This window comes from Bos grunniens, chromosome 25, assembly GCF_055505025.1.
Source record: "Bos grunniens cultivar Pamir isolate PY7600 chromosome 25, Bosgru_T2T1.0, whole genome shotgun sequence".
Lineage (NCBI taxonomy): Eukaryota > Metazoa > Chordata > Mammalia > Artiodactyla > Bovidae > Bos > Bos grunniens.
In genome coordinates, this window is record NC_141189.1 from 10054181 (window position 1) to 10068840 (window position 14660).

The window sequence follows — 14660 nt, forward strand, 5'->3', positions numbered from 1 at the left end:
GACTGTAATAAGAGACAAAGGCATTCCATAACAATGAAGGGGTCAATCCAATAAGAGGACATAACATTTGTAAATATTTATGCACCCAACATAGGAGCACTAACATATACAAAGCAAATATTAACAGAGCTAAAGGGTGTTCTCTGGTGGCTCAGACGGTAAAGTGTCTGCCTACAATGCAGGAGACCCAGGTTCAATCCCTGGGTTGGGAAGATCTCCTGGAGAAGGAAATGGTAACCCACTCCAGTATTCTTCCCTGGAAAATCCCAGGGACCAAGAAGCCTGGTGGGCTACAGGCCATGGGTCGCAAAGAGTCTAACACGACTGAGGGACTTCAATTTTCATCTTCACTTTCCACTTTCACTTTCAAAGGGAGAAACAGACAACAATACAATAAAAGGAAGGGACTTTAATACTCTGTTTACATTAATGGACAGGTCATCTGCCCAGAAAATCAGTAAATGTTTTCCAAGATAAATCATATATTGGACTGTAAAACAAATTTTAACAAATATAAGAGGACTGAAGTCATATTAAACATTTTTTTCAGTCATGGTGGTATGAAACTAGAAATTAACTACATGAAGGAAACTGGAAGACTCACAAATGTGGAGATTAAACAAGTTAAAATGACCAGTGAGTCAAAGAAAAAAATCAAAAGAGAAACAAAAACACCTTGTGAGAAATGAAAACGGAAGTGAAACATACCAAAATTTATGAAATGCAGTAAAAGCAGTTCTGAGAGGGAAGTTCTTAGCAATAAATGCTTACCTCAAGAAACAAGAAAAGTCTCAAACAACCTAACTGTACACCCCAAGGAACTAGAAGTAAAAAGAACAAATGAAGCCCAAAGTTAGTAGAAAGAAGGAAGAAACAAAAATTAGAGCACAAATAAATGAAATAAAGACAGAAAAGACAATAGAAAAGATCAATGAAACTAAGAACTGGTTCTTAGAAAATATAAACAAAATTGACAAACTTTTAGCTAGATTCAGCAAGAGAAAAAGACAGAGGACTCAAATCAGAAATAAAAGAGGAGGTATTACAGCTGATACCACAGAATACAAAGGATCAGAAGGGGCTACTACGGACAATTATATGCCAAACTAGATGGAATGGATAAACTGGAAGAAGAAATGGATAAATGGCTAGAAACATACAATCTACAAAGCTTGAATCATGATGAAATAGAAAATCTCAAATGAAAATCTCAAATGAAACAGACCAATTGCTAGCAAGAAGATTAGGAGTTTGAATCAGCAAAACAAACAAACAAACAAAAAATCTCTCAACAAACAAAAGTCCAGGACCAGATGGCTTCACTGGTGAATTCTACCAAACATTCAAAGAACAGTTACTATAAGATCAATCTTTATCAAACTCTTCCAAAAAATTAGTGAGAGGGGAACTCTTTCAAATGTATTTTACAAGGCCACCGTTACCCTGACAAAGGATGCCACAAAACAAGAAAATTACAGGCCAATATCTCTGACTACCCTAGATACAAAATTCTTCAAAGAATATTAGCAAACAGAATTCAACAACACCTTTGATCACACCGCATGATCAAGTGGGATTTATTCCAGGGATGCAATGATGGTTCAATAATCAGTCAATGATTCACCATGTTAAAAACATGAAGGCTAAAAATCATATGATCATCTCAATAGATGCAGAAGAAGCATTTGACAAGATTCAACATCCATTTATGATAAAAATACTCAACACAGCAGGTATGGAGGGAACATACCTCAACATAGTAAAAGCCACGTATATGGAGTACATAGCTAACATCAAAGTCAATGGTGAAAAGTCAATGGTGAAAAGTCAATGGTGAAAAGCCAAAAGCTTTTCCTCTAGGATCAGAAACAAGAAAATGATGTGTGCTCTCACCATGTTCATTTCTCAAAAAAAAAAAAAAATTAAAAATAGAACTACCATATGATCCAGGAATTCCATCAGAATCTGAGTATTATATGAAGAAAATGAAAACACTAATTCAAAAGATAACTGCACCTCTAAGTTCACTGCAGCATCATTTACAATAACCAAGATATAGAAACAACCTACGTGGCCATCAGTGGATGACCAGATAAAGAAATTGTGGCATAAATATAAAATGGAATATTATTCAGCCATAAAAAATAATAAAATCTTACCACTTGCAACAAAATGAATTTGAGGGCACTATGCTAAGTGACTTCCCCCGTGGCTCAGACAGTAAAGCGTCTGCCTACAAATCAGGAGACCTGGGTTCGATCCCTGGCTTCGGAAGATCTCCTGGAGAAGGAAATGGCAACCCACTCCAGTATTCTTGCCTGGAAAATCCCATGGACGGAGGAACCTGGTAGGCTACAGTCCATGGGGTCGCAAAGAGTCGGACATGACTGAGCGACATTTACTATTTACTACTATTTACTATGCTAAGTGAAGTCAGGCAGAGAAAGACAAATACTATATTCTCTCTCTTATATGTGGAACCTAAAAGACAAAAAACAACATATAGAAAACAGGCTGATGGCTGTAAGAGGTGAGAGGTGGCAAGGTGGAAGAAATGGGTGAATTGGTTATTTATTTTAGTTTAAATAAATTGAAGAAATATTTTTTAAACTGGAAGATATAAATAGGAGAATATAATTGATCTTGCATTCCAGATTTAACTGACAATAGCCGTCCTGGGGCCATTGCTAAGGCATAGAAGGGGCACAGAAATTTGAAAGTTCACCCAGTTTTCTCTCCCTGAGAAACAGTGGGGGTCTTGGCTAATTTAAGAGTTGTGAATATTCACTGAAGGATAATAGCTTATCAAACACACAGAGAATTGTATTTGGCTATAGAGACAGGGTGCCGCTGGTTATTCAAAGAGCCTGCCTAGTTAGGGAGTTGTACCAGAAAGCAATTGTTACCACCCATTCCAACACTGCAGTCGGCCCAGAGCCTTCACGTCTTTGCTAATGGGTCTTTCTGCAGATGCAAAGACACTACGGGGCAAACTAGAATTGCAAATCTTATAAAAAAACAGAGTTGGACCATGAAGAATTGATGCTTTTGAACTGTGGTGTTGGAGAAGACTCTTGAGAGTCCCTTGGACTGCAAGGAGATCAAACCAGTCAATCCTAAAGGAAATCAGTCCTGAATATTCATTGGAAGGACTGATGCTGAGGCTGAAGCTCCAATACTTTGGCCACCTGATGCAGAGAACTGACTCATTGGAAAAGACCCTCATGCCGGGAAAGATTGAAGGCAGGAGGAGAAGGGGACGACAGAGGATGAGATGGTTGGATGGCATCACCGACTCGATGGACAGGAGTTTGAGCAAGCTCTGGGAGTTGGTGATGGACAGGGAAGCCTGGCATGCTGCAGTCCACAGGATCACAAAAAGTCAGACACAAATCAGCGACTGAACTGAACTAAGCTGACTGATAGAAGACATAGCTTGTCCCCAAGGCTGTGGGAGGCATGGAGAGCTTCTGTTCCTGTGTGGGAAGCAGTAAATGAGTGAGGCTGGACAAGGCTGGTCGCTTAAGGGAGAAGTTAGTTTCTCCCAGTCTTGGCTCAGTCATACAAGTGACTGTGTTGGTCAAGCCACCTGGTCCCTGGACACTCTACAGGTCAAGAAGGAACCTGGGGACCCTGGGAGTTGAATCAAAGCAAAACAGCCCCAAGAATAGCCCAGCCAACAGAAGGCAGCCCTGGCTGAACTCTATGGTCCCCTCCCTAATACTCAGTGTGCTAACCAGCAGGGAGCCACAGTTGACAGTGATGAGCGGGGCTCTAAGACAGACGCCTCCCAGGTCTTCACAGAAGCGTGGTGGCTGCTTAGAAAAGGAAGAAGAACATGGACTTCGGAGTCACGCGGACCCAGGACTGAATCCTTTCCTGGCTATGTGGCCTCAGGCAGGCCATTTAATCATTCTGAGCCCCAGCTGACTGACTGAAAACCTGGGGGCTGGTGTTTCCCGGCAGGGTTTGCAGGACCGCGCCTCTTATACTGAGTCAGCTTCTGCTCTGGTACACCAGCAGCCGGCCTCCCAAGACTTCTGCCATGAACTAGTCCGAAAGTGACTGGACTCACTTCCCAGGAAGTGAGCCTCAGACCCAGCTGGACCCAGCCAGACCTGCAGTCAGCCTCATAAAGACAGGAACTGCCCAGCGTGGGTCATTCCTGTGTCTGAGGACATCCATCCAGGCCCCAGCTGGGGCTGGGTCCTCTACACAGGGTGACCAGTTGGAGGCTGGTCTCTTCTCCCATCAGCTTCCTTTAATTTGTATCAAAGCCTTTTCCTACATTATTGTACCCTAATCAGGTTAATTCCGCCAAATCTGGAAAGTATTCACAATTTCGGGTCACTAATTCCAGCAACTAATAGATACTAAGAACGCATATCTCAAACTTTATACCTTTATACCTGTTCAGTTCAGTTCAGTCGCTCAGTTGTGTCCAACTCTGCGACCCTATGAACTGCAACATGCCAGGCCTCCCTGTCCATCACCAACTCCCAGAGTTTCCTCAAACTCACATCCATTGAGTTGGTGATGCCATCCAACCATCTCATCCTCCGTCGTTCCCTTCTCCTCCTGCCTTTAATCTTTCCCAGCATCAGGCTCTTTTCAAATGAGTCAGTTCTTCACATCAGGTGGCCAAAGTATTGGAGTTTCCACTTCAGCATCAGTCCTTCCAATGAATATTCAGGAATGATCTCCTTTAGAATGGATTGGTTGGATCTTCTTGCAGTCCAAGGGACTCTCAAGAGTCTTCTCCAACACCACAGTTCAAAAGCATCAATTCTTTGGCCCTCAGCTTTCTTTATAGTCCAACTCTCACATCCATACCTGACTACTGGAAAAACCATAGCTTTGACTAGGTGGACCTTTGTTGGCAAAGTAATGTCTCTGCTTTTTAATATGCTGTCTAGGTTGCTCATAACTTTTCTTCCAAGGAGTAGTGTCTTTTAATTTCATGGCTGCAGTCACCATCTGCAGTGATTTTGGAGCCCCCCCAAAATAAAGTCTGTCACTATTTCCACTGTTTCCCCATCTATTTGCCATGAAGTGATGGGACCAGATGCCATAATCTTAGTTTTCTGAATGTTGAGCTTTAAGCCAACTTTTTCACTCGTCTCTTTCACTTTCACGAGGCTCTTTAGTTCTTCTTTTCTTTCTGCCATAAGGGTGGTGTCATCTGCATATCTGAGGTTATTGATATTTCTCCCGGCAATCTTGATTCCAGCTTGTGCTTCATCCAGTCCAGCATTTCTCATGATAGACTCTGCATATAAGTTAAATAAGCAGGGTGACAATATACAGCCTTGACGTACTCCTTACCTGATTTGGAACCAGTCTGTTGTTCCATATCCAGTTCTAACTATTGCTTCTTGACTTGCACGCAGATTTCTCAGAAGGCAGGTCAGGTGGTCTGCTATTCCGATCTCTTTAAGAATTTTCCACAGTTTGTTGTGATCCACATAGTCAAAGGCTTTGGCATAGTCAATAAAGCAGAAGTAGATGTTTCTCTGGAACTCTCTTACTTTTTCAATGATCCAACAGATGTTGGCAATTTGATCTCTGGTTCCTCTGCCTTTTCTAAATCCAGCTTGAACATCTGGAAGTTCATGGTTCACCTATTGCTGAAGCCTGGCTTGGAGAATTTTGAGCATTACTTTACTAGCTTGTGAGATGAGTGCAATTGTGCGGTAGTTTGAGCATTCTTTGGCATTGCCTTCCTTTGGGACTGGAATGAAAACTGACCTTTTCCAGTCCTGTGGCCACTGTGGAGTTTTCCAAATTTGCTGGCATATTGAGTGCAGCACTTTCACAGCATCATCTTTCAGGATTCGAAATAGCTCCACTGGAATTCCATCACCTCCACTAGCTTTGTTTGTAGTGATGCTTCCTAAGGCCCTCTTGACTTCACATTCCAGGATGTCTGGCTCTAGGTGAGTGATCACACCATCGTGATTATCTGGGTTGTGAAGATCTTTTTTGTATAGTTCTTCTGTGTATTCTTGCCACCTCTTCTTAATATCTTCTGCTTCTGTTAGGTCCATACCATTTCTGTTCTTTATTGTGCTCAGCTTTGCATGAAATATTCCCTTGGTATCTCTAATTTTCTTGAAAAGATCTCTAGTCTTTCCCATTCCATTGTTTTGCTCTATTTCTTTGCATTGATCTGTATCTATATATATATTTTTTGAGTTAATAAATTTTTGTTGCTTAGGATGATTTGTTAAAAATTGAAGTATAGTTAATTCACAATGTTGTGTTAGTTTCAGGCACATCTATATGACAACCCTCCAAGGGAAAAATGCCCCAAAGGAAAAGTGATTTGGTCAGCTGATGAATTGGAGTATGATTGCTAAACTAGATAAAAATATTGCATCAGTGTTCAATTTACTGGAATTGGTAACTAAATCATGGTTATGGCCAAGAATATCCTTTTCCTTAAAAATACTCCCAAAAGTATTTAGAGATAAATAAGGTGTAACTTCCTCTCAAACGGTTCAGAAAAGAACTATGTACATATGTTTATCCACATATACAGATAATGATAAATAAGACACTTATACACACAGGAAGTGTACACACACACGCACACACGCACATGAGAAAGAGAGAGAGGGATGGGGGAAGAGAACAAACAAATGATAAAACAGTATGAAAATCTGTCAAAAGGGAATTAACTGTTCTTCATGCACTTTTTATTTCTTTAACTTTTCTATGCATTTGAAATTCTTTCAAATAAAGGTTTAAAAAAAGCCTCCAAACTTCAACTTAGTCTTTGAAAGCCTATGTTATTTATTTTTGGATTTTCTATTGTATTTTGCTTTTCATCATCATCTGCTTTTGTTTTTACTAATTTTTATTGAAGTATAGTTGCTTTGGGGTTCACAGGTGGCTCAGTGGTAAAGAACCCGCCTGCCATGGCAGGAGATGTGGGTTCGATTCCTGAGTTGGGAAGATCCCCAGGAGAAGGAAATTGCAGCTCATTCCAGTATTCTTGCCTGGGAAATCTCATGGATGGAGGAGCCTGGTGGGCTATAGACCATGGGGTCGGGAAAGAGTCGGACAGGACCCAACCGCTAGACAACAATGATAGTTACTTTACAAAGGAGTTTCTCTTTTAAGTCCCAAATTTCCGGTTTCTTGGGAAGGCAGAGACACCACAGTATGTGAACACGTTTCTGATTCTCCTTCAATTTGCAAACATATGAAATCACATGGAATACCATGCAGATGACAGGGAGGTAGATGCGTGTGTATGTATAACCCCATCTCTCTCCCCGATTTAAACTTCAGGATGCAGTCCCAGTGCCCGCAGGGGTCAAGCCAGCATGTGAGTGAGTGAAACAGGCCAGGCGTAAGAAGAGTCAACTACTAGAAATACAATAAAACTTTCTTGATTTTTTTTTTTTTTTACTGGGCTATGGGGAAGCACAAAATGTCATACAAACAGGTATGCTAACTGCAAATGATATTTTCGAGTCAAACTGGGAAAAAAAAAACAGAAATATTTAATAACACGTTTTCGTCTCAAAACCCCTCAGACCTAGAGGATTCTAGGCTTCCAGCCCCTGGGACCATGCGGGAATGTGTTTCTGTCACGTCGAGATGTGGAGTACGGAATCCCACTGGGAGTCCTTCAGCTGGGAGCAGTACTCAGTTTTACTCAGTTTCATAATGGAAAAGAGCTGTTCACAAATGTAGGTGCTCCCAAACATGGACAGGATCTTGGCACAGTGGGTCTTGTACTTGGGGTAACTGCCCCAGAGGTGTTTATAGAATTCCGGTATTCCAACCTTGTCGTATTTGGTTTTCAGGACCGTGTTGCACTGCAGATCAATCACCTCCATCTGCAGGGCTTCCTGGACGCTCTCGATCTTCATGGAGAAAGGGGAGCTGAACAGGGTCAGTTCACTTTCGTAGAGTTTGAAGTCGGACAGCCTTTTCTGGAACTCCGTCTTCAGCTCCACGATTTTGGGAATGTAGTTCAGGCCGTCGCTTTCGTTCCTGGAAACTGATTTCAGGGTGGGAAAGTGGGCCAGGTTATTCCTGGCCAGATGAGTCTCCCAGAGGCACAGTTTGGCCAAGAAGGCCCGAATCAAGTCGTACATCTGCGTCACAATTTGGGAATGCCCTTGCAGGGAGATGTTCAACGTGTTCAGGTGCATGGTCATGTCCACCAGGAAGGCCAAGTCTTTGATCCAATCTTGAGAGCTCAGCTGAGGCAGGGGCTTGCCTCTGGAGGACATGAAGGAGTCAATCTCTTCCAAGGATTCAAAGAACCTCTTCAGCACCAGCCCACGGCTGAGCCACTTAATCTCCGTGTAGTACAGAAGGCTGCCGTATTGGCAGTCCAGCTCATAGAGCAAAGTGGTGAACTCGCTGTGGTTCAGTCCGCGGGAGCAGATCCAATTCACGGCGTTAACTACCACACTCATGATGTGGTCCATCTTTAACTTCTGAGCACAGAGTGATTCTGGGTGGATTATGCAGCACACGGACTTCAGATCGGAGCCCTTGCACACCATCGCCACCTTGGACTTGAGTTTCGTGACCAGCCCATCGTTGGCGTCTACCATGGCAGGGGTGCCAGTGGAGGCCACGCTGACTAGTTTCGACCAGTCGATATTAAACTTTTTCAGACTTTTCTCAACACGCAAAAAGATCTCGTTTCCAGACTTCGTACCTGTCATGGGCACCGTATCTAAAAGTTCTTCTGACACGTCAAAATTCTCATCAACTCCCCGGATGAAGATGGCCAACTGGGTGGTGTTGTTTATATCTGTGATCTCGTCGATGGCAATGGAATAAGCCACAAAAGATCTGATTTTTTCACGTAACTTCTCCCACAGGTTCCCAGCCACGTCTTCCACGGGCTGGACGGCAGCATTTTCCCTTGGATTCACCTTGGCAAACACTTGTTTTTGCTCGGGACACACGGTGTCTGATGACCCTAAGAGATACTTTCTGAGTCCTTCCTTTAGCTCCTGGAGCTTCTCATCACGCATCTTCTCGGTGTACTGGTCATAGTGCTTGCTGTGGTTGGTTTGATAATGGCGTCTCAGGTTGTATTCTTTGGATACCGACATGCTCTGTTTGCATATTAAACAGGTAGGGATATTCTGCACTTCCACGAAGAAATAAGCTCTCTCCCACTTTTCTTGAAATACACGGCCCTCTTGATCTATCTTCCTTTTTCCCACTTTTGATAGAGACATGGAGACAAGAAAGAGTTCACTTTTCTCTTGACTGTTAGAAAAACATCAGCAAAAGCATGATGACAAATGCAGGGGATAAGGTGGCTGGGGGGCGTGGGTTAACTGGAGAGTAACCCAGCTCTGCAGAGGTGGGGGGTGGGGCTGGGGACACTCAGGGCCAGCGAACTATTGCCAAGGGAGCGTGGCCCCACGCTGGCTGGATCTTCAGATTTCTAAAGAAAACCTGGAAATGAATTTTTATGAAAAAGCCCCGGTTTTTCCGTATCAGCCACTAATTCCCTTTTTTAAAAGGTTGATGAGTCAAATGAAAGACGTCTTTGGTGAGGGTCAGTAAGTGGCTATGTTTGTTCCACCTGGTTTAAATGAGAATGATTTGAGATTGTATCTGCATTTTAACATATTGGGCTTCCCTGATGATTCAGCAGGTAAAGAATCTGCTTGCAATGCAGGAGACACAGAAGACTCAAGTTCGATCCCTGGGTCGGGAAGATCCCCTGGAGGAGGAAATGGCAGCCTACTCCAGCATTCTTGCCTGAAAAATCCCACAGACAGAGGAGCCTAGCGGGCTACAGTCCAAAGAGTTGGACATAATTTTTTTTCAATGGCTTTTCAAGAGAATTTTGAAATAACAGAGAAGGGGATGAGCACAGAAGGCATATGATTTACCTGCTATGAGTCCCAAAAGACACTGGGGACAGCCACAGACCCTCACAGAACTTACATGGTTTCAGTGTAAAGAAGTGGGCCACAATGTACGTGAGCTTTGCTTCAAGAGAACACGGGTATAAAAATTCACTTTAAGGAAATGCAGACAGAGACGGTCAGTTCAGTAGTTGCCTGAGACTGGGGGTGGGGATGGGAAATGACTAGAAATGGGCAGGAGGAATCTTTAGGGGATGATGGAAATGTTCTAAGATTAGATTATGGTGACAGTTGCACAACTCTGTAACTTTACTGAGAAAAATCACTAGACTGTGTACAGTTTGCACAAGTGAATGTTATGGTATGTAAATTATGCCACAATAAAGCTCTTAAAAAGGTACAAAGCTATTTAGCAACCAGATGAATTTAGGAATAATAACTGTGCATTTCAAGAGAAGAGTTTTGCTTCCAAAAATTAAAAAAAATTTTTTTTTTTGAGATGGACCATTTTTAAAGTCTTTATTGAATTTGTTACAAGATTACTTCTGTTTTAGGTTTTGACTTTTTTGGCCCTGAGGCATGTGGGATATCTTAGCTCCCTGACTAGGGATTGAACCTGCACCCCCAGCCCTGGAGGTGAAATTTTAACCACTGGATTTCCAAGGAAGTTCAGAGCTTCCAAAATTTAAGTGAGGAGGTTCTCTAGTGATTCAAACTTTTGGAACCATCTCTGCATTTTCTGCTTTTTTTTTTCTTTCTAGAGACACCTTATCTTTTAAAATTTACATTGAAACAGAGTTGACTTACAATGCTGTTGTGTTAGTTTCAGGTATTATATACATATGTTCTTTTTTAGACTCTTTTCCATTATAGGTTAATGCAAGATGGGTATAATTCCCTGTGCTATACAGCAGGTCTTTGACAGTTACATTGTCCGCTTTAATATCCAATAGGATTCTGACTTGCTTGCAAGGATTCTAGGGGAGACATGAAAAATATCTGGACTTCCCCAGTGGTCTAGTGCTTAAGATGAGCCTCTATTGCATGAGGCGTGGGTTCGATCCCTGACTGGGGAACTAAGATCCCACATACCGAGTGGTGCGGCCAAAAAAAAAAGTTTTAAATTAAAGTGAAATTTAACAAGCAGAAAGGCTGGAACATTGCTCCATCAGAACAGAAGTCAGCCTCGGCACTGGCTGGAGCGGGTTCTGGGAGCCCTGCTGTGCCAGGCAGGAGCCCTGCTGGTTCTGAACCGTGGGGAGGTCAGTGGTTAGAGATTCTGGAGGCGGGGCTGCGGTGGCCAGGCAGGTACTATTTACCAACTAAGGTGGAGCAGCAGTAGTTCAGTATTATGAGCACCTTCCTCCACCATAAAGGACTCTTGAATAAGAGTGTGGTGTGCTATCACACAGAGCAAGCTCCACCAAACTAATATGAGAAAAAAATGGCCTGGCTAAGAAAACACAAGCAACAGAATTAAAGTGCTTTATAAGAAGCAGAAAAAATGAACATAGAGAGCGACATGTTTTGGGACTTGTTGCTGGTGGTCCAATGGCTAGGATTCCAAGCTCCCAATGCAGAGGGCCCCGAGTTCGATCCCTGGTCGGGGAACTAGGTCCCACGTGCTGTTACTAAAGATCCTGCATGCCACAGCTGAGAACCAGAGCAGCTAAATAAATAAGTAAAAAGTGGCATGCTTTGCTCTGAGACTCAAGGCTCAGGAAGGAAGGACCCCATGGTGAATGCCCCGAAGACAGCTCACACCTCACATCGAGGGCTGGAACCATCTTCTCTCCCCCAGAATACTCACCATTGCTGAGCTCAAGACCTGGAAGTGGTCTGAAGAGAAAAAGAGACATTGGTGAATGCAACAAAGGGCACTTTTCCTGTCTTGTCCATTTAGTTCTATTTGACAAACTTTTGTGACATCAGCTACGGGCTAAAGTAAGACTGGTTGCCCAACGATTACCAAGAAATGGGCGCTAAAACACACAGCTCCCAGAAGCAGAAGCCGATGAACTGGGACTTCCCTAGTGGTCCAGTGGGTAAGAGTTCGAGCTCCCAATGCAGGGGGCCAGGGTTCGAGTCCTAGTCAGGGAACTAGAGCCCATATGCTGAAACTAAGAGTTCCCGCCTGCTGCAATGAGGATCCCGCATGCCACAACTAAGACCCAGTGCAGTCAAATAAATAAATTAAAATAAATGTTTTTTTTAAAGGAACACCATGAGCTGAGTATGAGGGGCAGTATCACACAGCACTTAACTGACTTGACCGCTGGGACCCACCGCCCACCTTCTGGGGTGAGAATCCTGGTGCCCCCCGACTTGTCCACCTTGAGGAAGTTAGATCTGCAGCTCATTCTCATGACTCGGCAGGGAACCCTCATATACCTGATGACTGTGAATTTGATAAAGTCTGCGGCATCCAGGATTCTTCTCATGGAGCTGATTTCTAGGTAGCCGGGGGCTTTGAAGACCACCCCCGGGGGCATGCCGTCGATCACCACGCAGCCAGGGTTGAAGGTGATCTTCCGGTAGGGAACTTTCACAGGGAAGTCCACTCCAATGGCTTCACCTGCGGTGAGACGAGCATAAAGCCAGTTCAATTTGTTACTTGCTTCTCCCAAACCGAACTTTATCTTTAAGGTCAAGCTTTCAAAATTATTCACGTCAAGTGATAACAATGGTGATCAGCCATTATTTTATTTTCCAGGTGTGCTACGATGCAAGAGTGATTTTAGTGATTTTGGAAATTGGGAATGGGTAGGATAGCAGACTCGGTTTTACTATGCATGAAATAGGGATTGTCCACCTAAAAAGGTTTTCTGGGGATTAAATGATTCATCACATGTCAAACGCTAAAAACAATACTCAGCCATGGGAAGAAGTTGGTAAGTCAAAGATAGCTATGGTAGTTATTTTTTAAATTGAGATAAAATTGATATATAACATTATATTAGTTTTGGGTATACAACATAATGATTTGATAAAGATAGCTTTTTAAAACAATTTTTTATTGAAGTATAGTCAATTTATAATGTGTTCATTTCTGTTGTACAGCAAAGGGATTCAGTTATATATATATATATATAACACACACACATTTTCTTTTTAAAATATTCTTTTCCACTATGGTTTATCTTAGGATATTGACTTTATTTTTCTTTGCTATACAGTGTGACCTTGCTGTTTATCCATTCTATTTATAAACGCTTACATCTGCTAACCCCAGCTTCCCACTCCATCCCTCCCCCAACCTCCTCCTCCTTGGCAACCACCAGAGTGTTCTCTACGTCCATGATTCTGTTTCAGAGATAGGCTCACTTGTGTCCTATTTGAGATTCCACAGGAGGTGATATCATATAGTATTTGTCTTTCTCTTTATGACTTACTTCACTTGGCGTGACAATCTCTAGTTGCATCCATGTTGCTGCAAATGGCATTATTTCATTTTTTTGTGTGTCTGAGCAGCATCCCATCAAACAGAGGTACTAGGTCTTCTTTATCCATTCATCTGTTGATGGACGTTTAGACTGTTTCCATGTCTTGGCTATTGTGAGTACTGCTGCTATGAACATAGGGGTGCATGTATCTTTTTGAATTATAGTTTTGTCTGGATATATGCCAGGAAATAGAATTGCCAGATCATATGGTAGTTCTATTTTTAGTTTTCTAAGGAATCCCTATATTGTCCCCCGCAGTGGCTGCACCAACTTATTCCCACCAACAGTGTAGAAGGGTTCTCTTTTCTCCACAGCCTCTCCAGCATTTATCATTTGCAGATTTTTAAAATATGGCCATTCTGACTGGTGTGAGGTGGTACCTCATTGTGATTTTGAGTTGCATATCTCTAATAATAACGTTGAGCATCTCTTCACGTGCCTATTGGCCAAAAGATAGCTATTATTACTATTATGTAATTAGTGTTTCTGTGTAAAATACACCCTAATTTTGATCACAGCTCCTTAAGAGAAAGATCAATTTCTTAAAGTAATTAATTAGAAAGAAATATTTCAAATATATATTCAAAACTCTGAATATGCAACAATATAAAAACGTACCAAATTTTCGGCTAAAAAGGTCATTGACTTGCTCTCTTAGTTGTTTTATTTTTTCAAGGCTTGATAATCTTTCCTTCTCATTGTCTAAAAAAATTAAAAAAAAAGTTTATTTATGTATTTGCCCCCGACCCCAAAAGGCCATTGGAGAAAACCCCCATTAGCTCACGAGAAAGTACTTTACCTGGCTTATCAATTTACGTTTAGCAAAAAGTAAGCATTTTGTAAATTTGTAAATTTAAGGCATTAGAGATGTCTTTCCTTAGTTGACAGGGTGAACTTAGCAAAGAAATAGCTCCGAGAGGTTAACCCATGTCACAAAACAGTTAAAATATAATAAAATGAAAAACACAGTCTAAATTTTGACAAAATCAGATAGAATTCTATACCTGGGACTGTCACCTGAACGATGTTAAGGTCTTCAACACCTGCTGCAGAATTTGTAATATTGGGTGAACTGGTTTTTCCTTAAACAGAAATTGAAATTCAGAACTTATAGAAAATTAGACGACTTCTGCTCTAAAACTATCAAACTGCCATTCTGATCAGAAGGCCCGAGGAGGGAATTCCCGGTGACCTAGTGATTGTGACTTGGGGCTTTCACCGCCAAGGGCCCGGGTTCAGTGCCGGATGGGGAACTAAGATTCTGCAAGCAGCCCAATGTGGCAAAAAAAAAAAAAAAAAGCCCAGACTAAATTTTTAAAACTCCAGAGAATATTTAGCTGTGGAATAACAAGCTGGC

At 42.1% G+C, this 14660-nt stretch overlaps 1 protein-coding gene across 10 annotated transcripts in view; it reads right to left on the minus strand.

Annotated features, from left to right (window-relative positions):
• Nucleotides 1-7381: 7381 nt before the first annotated feature.
• Nucleotides 7382-14660, minus strand: part of LOC147345009 (general transcription factor II-I repeat domain-containing protein 2) — a 46720-nt gene continuing 39441 nt past the window's right edge. For 5 of the 10 annotated variants that reach the window (XM_086374633.1, XM_086374631.1, XM_086374628.1 and 2 more), the window contains 5 exons: nt 14308-14385; nt 13922-14005; nt 12252-12435; nt 11671-11699; nt 7382-9202 (listed from right to left, as the gene is read on the minus strand). In XM_086374633.1, the coding sequence (XP_086230759.1) occupies nt 7599-9202; nt 11671-11699; nt 12252-12435; nt 13922-14005; nt 14308-14385 (1979 nt within the window). In that variant the 3' untranslated portion in view covers nt 7382-7598. Of the gene's footprint in view, nt 9572-11670; nt 11700-12251; nt 12436-13921; nt 14006-14307; nt 14386-14660 lie in introns of all 10 variants that reach the window. The other 5 variants (XM_086374634.1, XM_086374632.1, XM_086374629.1 and 2 more) reach the window with 2 other exon arrangements.